We start from the raw sequence: 1,722 nt of genomic DNA, 5'->3' as shown, positions 1-1,722 counted from the left end.
TGGTGGTGGTGGGATAGAGGTGGGGTGGATGGTGATGATGATGACAGTGGTGGTGATGCGGTTCCTAATGGGTGTTTTCTTTTCCTCTCTGCATTATCTTCCTGAAAGCAGAGGAGAGAGACTCCTCCCTTGCCTCCCCCTTGCCCAGGATGTCTGTGAGGAGCATTCAGGAGCCTCATTACCACTCCCTGGTTTCTATTTCAGGATATTGACTGGGTACAGACAGAGAAGCACGTGTTTGAGCAGGCATCCAGCAACCCCTTCCTGGTCGGATTACACTCCTGCTTCCAGACGACAAGTCGGTAAGAGAAAGAAGGATGTTTCTGATGCTCCGCAGATTTCAGATTTGAACTGCACAGAAGCTAAGTCTGGTGTGATGTGTCAGCTGTTACCTGTAAGGTTCCCCAGCTGCTGTGTGGGGGTTTTCAGGTCAGCAGACTCTCTTCGTTGTTCTCCTTGGTTGGCGTCATGTTAAGTACATTTCATGATCTGAGCTTAAGTTATTTAATTCCGTTTACGAAATACTTATTGGAGGTATCCCACTCAGTGCAGGCGTTGGGTCAGGTGCTGGGGCTATGAAAGTAAGCAAGAGAGGTGGATTTCTGTGCTTATTAAAGTACATACCACTTCACCTTCAAGCTTTATATGTATTGGAATTCTGTGGCTTTGAATACATTTGAATACATTTGAATACATTTGTCCTGGTGATCTAGGACATTAAATGTATGCTGTGTTTAAAATTCTGGGGGCCAGTTACCTTTGACCTACCTGATGTGTTTATTTGAAGAGTTGTTGAGTATGTTCTGCATCGAGTCCTGAAGCCCATCCCCAGGTGCGACGATTGGCTAGGAGGAGTCCTGGGGTCAGTCATGTGGCCGCACTTGGGGCCACAGCTGGCCTACTACACTGGAGGAATAAGGGAGATTTGGCCAAGGAAAAAGGCACATGGGGAAAATTCCGGAAGAAACCAGTCGCGAGCTCCCAAGGGCCCTCTCCCAGTTCCTCCAGCAATGAATTGTGACAACTCAGGGTTTTTGTCAAGGGCTGGTCCTGCAGGCTGCACACGAACCGAGATTCCAGACTCCCAGCGGAGAGCAGCTGTTCAGCATCGCATTGGTCAGGGTTCTCCTGAGAAATAGAACCAGGAGCGTGCGTGCGTGTGTGTGTGTGTGTGTGTGTGAAGAGATTTATTGTAAGATACTGGTTCATGGGATTACGGAGGCTGAGAAATCCTACAGTCCACCATCTGCAGGCTGGAGGCCCAGGAGAGCCAGTGGCGCAGCTTGAAGGCCTGAGAACCAGGAGCTGATGAGGTCGATTCCAGTCCGAGTCTGAAGGCCTCAGAGCCAGGAGCAAGGGGGCCAGAAAGTGGATAGCTCGGTAGTCAGGGAAACACAGCCTTCTTCCTCTTTCTTGTTCTCTTCACGCCCCCAGGGGCCTGGACGATGCCCGTCTACTTCAGGGAGGGCTGTCTGCTTATTATTCCAGAAGCACCCTCACAGGCATGCCCGGAAGTCATGGGTAGCCAGCTGTCAGGGCATCCCGATCCTGTGCCCAGTCAAGGTGACCGTTGAATTCACCGTCAGGAGCATGAGGCATCTTGTTCAGGCACACACAGTTGGGGCACAGCTTTTTTTTTTTTAATGTGTTCTTCTTGTTTTTGATGGAGTCTCACTGTGTCACCCAGGCTGGAGTTCAGTGGCACCATCTCGGCTCACTGCA

At 50.5% G+C, this 1,722-nt stretch overlaps 1 protein-coding gene across 3 annotated transcripts in view; it reads left to right on the top strand.

Annotated features, from left to right (window-relative positions):
• Positions 1 to 1,722, top strand: part of PRKCZ (protein kinase C, zeta) — a 150,512-nt gene that overhangs the window by 98,968 nt on the left and 49,822 nt on the right. For all 3 annotated transcript variants that reach the window (XM_011987223.1, XM_011987222.1, XM_011987224.1), the window contains exon 7: positions 205 to 302. In XM_011987223.1, the coding sequence (XP_011842613.1) occupies positions 205 to 302 (98 nt within the window). The remainder of the gene's footprint in view (positions 1 to 204; positions 303 to 1,722) is intronic.

The sequence above is a fragment of the Mandrillus leucophaeus genome, unplaced genomic scaffold (genome assembly GCF_000951045.1).
Source record: "Mandrillus leucophaeus isolate KB7577 unplaced genomic scaffold, Mleu.le_1.0 Scaffold305, whole genome shotgun sequence".
Taxonomy (NCBI): domain Eukaryota; kingdom Metazoa; phylum Chordata; class Mammalia; order Primates; family Cercopithecidae; genus Mandrillus; species Mandrillus leucophaeus.
Note: the sequence above shows the minus strand (reverse complement) of the source record. Positions and strands in the feature narration are given on the sequence as shown.